This window comes from Grus americana, chromosome 28 (assembly GCF_028858705.1).
Source record: "Grus americana isolate bGruAme1 chromosome 28, bGruAme1.mat, whole genome shotgun sequence".
Lineage (NCBI taxonomy): Eukaryota > Metazoa > Chordata > Aves > Gruiformes > Gruidae > Grus > Grus americana.
In genome coordinates, this window is record NC_072879.1 from 611,280 (window position 1) to 613,029 (window position 1,750).

Genomic DNA, 1,750 nt, shown 5'->3' on the forward strand with positions numbered 1-1,750 from the left:
AGCAGACCAAAAGGAATGGGAGAAGTTTAAGCTGGTTGGCAGTAATGTTACGTGACCCAGCCTTGGGAAACAGTCACTGGGTGATATCACAGATCTGCAGAGATGATGTAAGGGTGTTGCTTAGCAGTTGGAGACAACAGAAGAAAGGCAAGCTCTATCCTGGGAACCTCTGAACCTACAGAAAGCTCTGGGGCAGAAAGAGGTTTTGATCTCCATCCTGCTGTGGCTCCAAGTCATGGTATGGTGATAAAACCTGGGTGGGATAGTGCCTCTGTGACTGTCTCTTACACTTTTCCTTAGGGACCAGCCTGGAAATCTGTATTCAGAGCTACTCAACTGCGTTCAGCATGAATCTTCGGCCCCAGGTTCTTCACCTTGTGGTTGCTGCTGCCTTCTACAACACTGCTCTTGCAGAAGTCCTTGGTTACGTGGCTTACAATGACAGCTCCAAGTGCATTGCTTATAAAGCCCTGCCTGCGTGCTTTTGGCCACAAGTCCTGGTGGAAGGGCTGACAGGGTATTTGATGAGGGCAATACCAACAAATGCTTGCCATGCAACAGAGAGTTCTGCAGCACCAAGAGAGGCCTCCGAGATGTACATTGCACTCGTGCAGGGCTACGACTGCTCTTCTGTCGAGAAGGCCCATTGTGGCCAGCAGGCTGGGTATCAAACTGCTGTTGTGTACAGTGTGGATTCAGAGCAACTGAATACCATGATGGCTGATGACAAAGAAATCCAACAGCTGATTAAGATATCACTCTTTACAGGACAATCAGTCTCCCTCCACTTGTGAGGGACTTTGCAATGTGTGAAAGGGGCATACATCAGACTTCTACCACCCAAAACCTGTTTGAGTCTTTGTCAAGTCAATGCTAAAATGCTGCAGAAAACTTTCATCATGCAGGATTTCAGGGACATATTCCACATCATTGCCGCTATCTCAGTTATGGTTGGTTTAAGCTGGTACAAGAGGGCTCACAAGTTAAAGCTGCACACATACAAGCAGGGAGACAAATACGAGACCTGTGTGATCTGCATGGCAGATTACAAGGAAGGGGACCGCCTGAAGATCCTGTCCTGTTCCCATGCTTACCACATCATCTGCATTAACATCTGGTTCCACACCCAGTCCAGGAAGAAGACATGTCCCTTCTGCAAGCAGGTGGTGAACACCTATGGGCAAGGTGATCTCCTGCCAGAGCAGGCTGGTGAAGATGTGAATGAGGAGGAACAGGGCTATGAAGACAATGCATCCAGAGAAGGGCATGATGATGAGTATGTTGAAAAGGAGAAAGATGATGCAAGCACAGTGGAAGGGGAAGAGTTTGATGTGCTGGAGGACATCACCATATGAGCTGTGACCAGGATAAGTTGTCATTAAATCAAGGGACATCTCCCCTGTGCTTTCCTTCAGCTCTTACTCCAGACTAGCTTTTATTGGGAAGCAATTAACACCGTGGGTTTGGCTCGGCTCCCCTCCCCTGGCCCCCACAACGGAAATCTTGGCTGGAAGTACCAAAAACTCTTTGAGCCAGAGAAGCACAGGAGAGGCAGAAAAGAGGAGGGAAGCAGGGATTTAAGAATTTCAGGCATGGGAGCTGGTTTACATCTGCTACGATGCTTCCTAAATTCCCTCCCACAATACACAGGCACGGACACACTGGGTCTTGCTTTTTACCTCAGGGGAGTGCCCCGAAATCCCAGGTGAGAACTGTCCCCTGTGTGTTGCAGCCAGCAGGACCTATTCCC

General features: G+C 48.9%; 1 protein-coding gene across 1 annotated transcript; it reads left to right on the plus strand.

The window, feature by feature from the left end:
- The first annotated feature begins 347 nt into the window (after nucleotides 1-347).
- LOC129197455 (E3 ubiquitin-protein ligase RNF167-like) lies at nucleotides 348-1,355 on the plus strand. The gene is given in 1 exon segment (XM_054805953.1): nucleotides 348-1,355. A coding segment is annotated over 1 exon segment (1,008 nt).
- The last annotated feature ends 395 nt before the right edge of the window (nucleotides 1,356-1,750 follow it).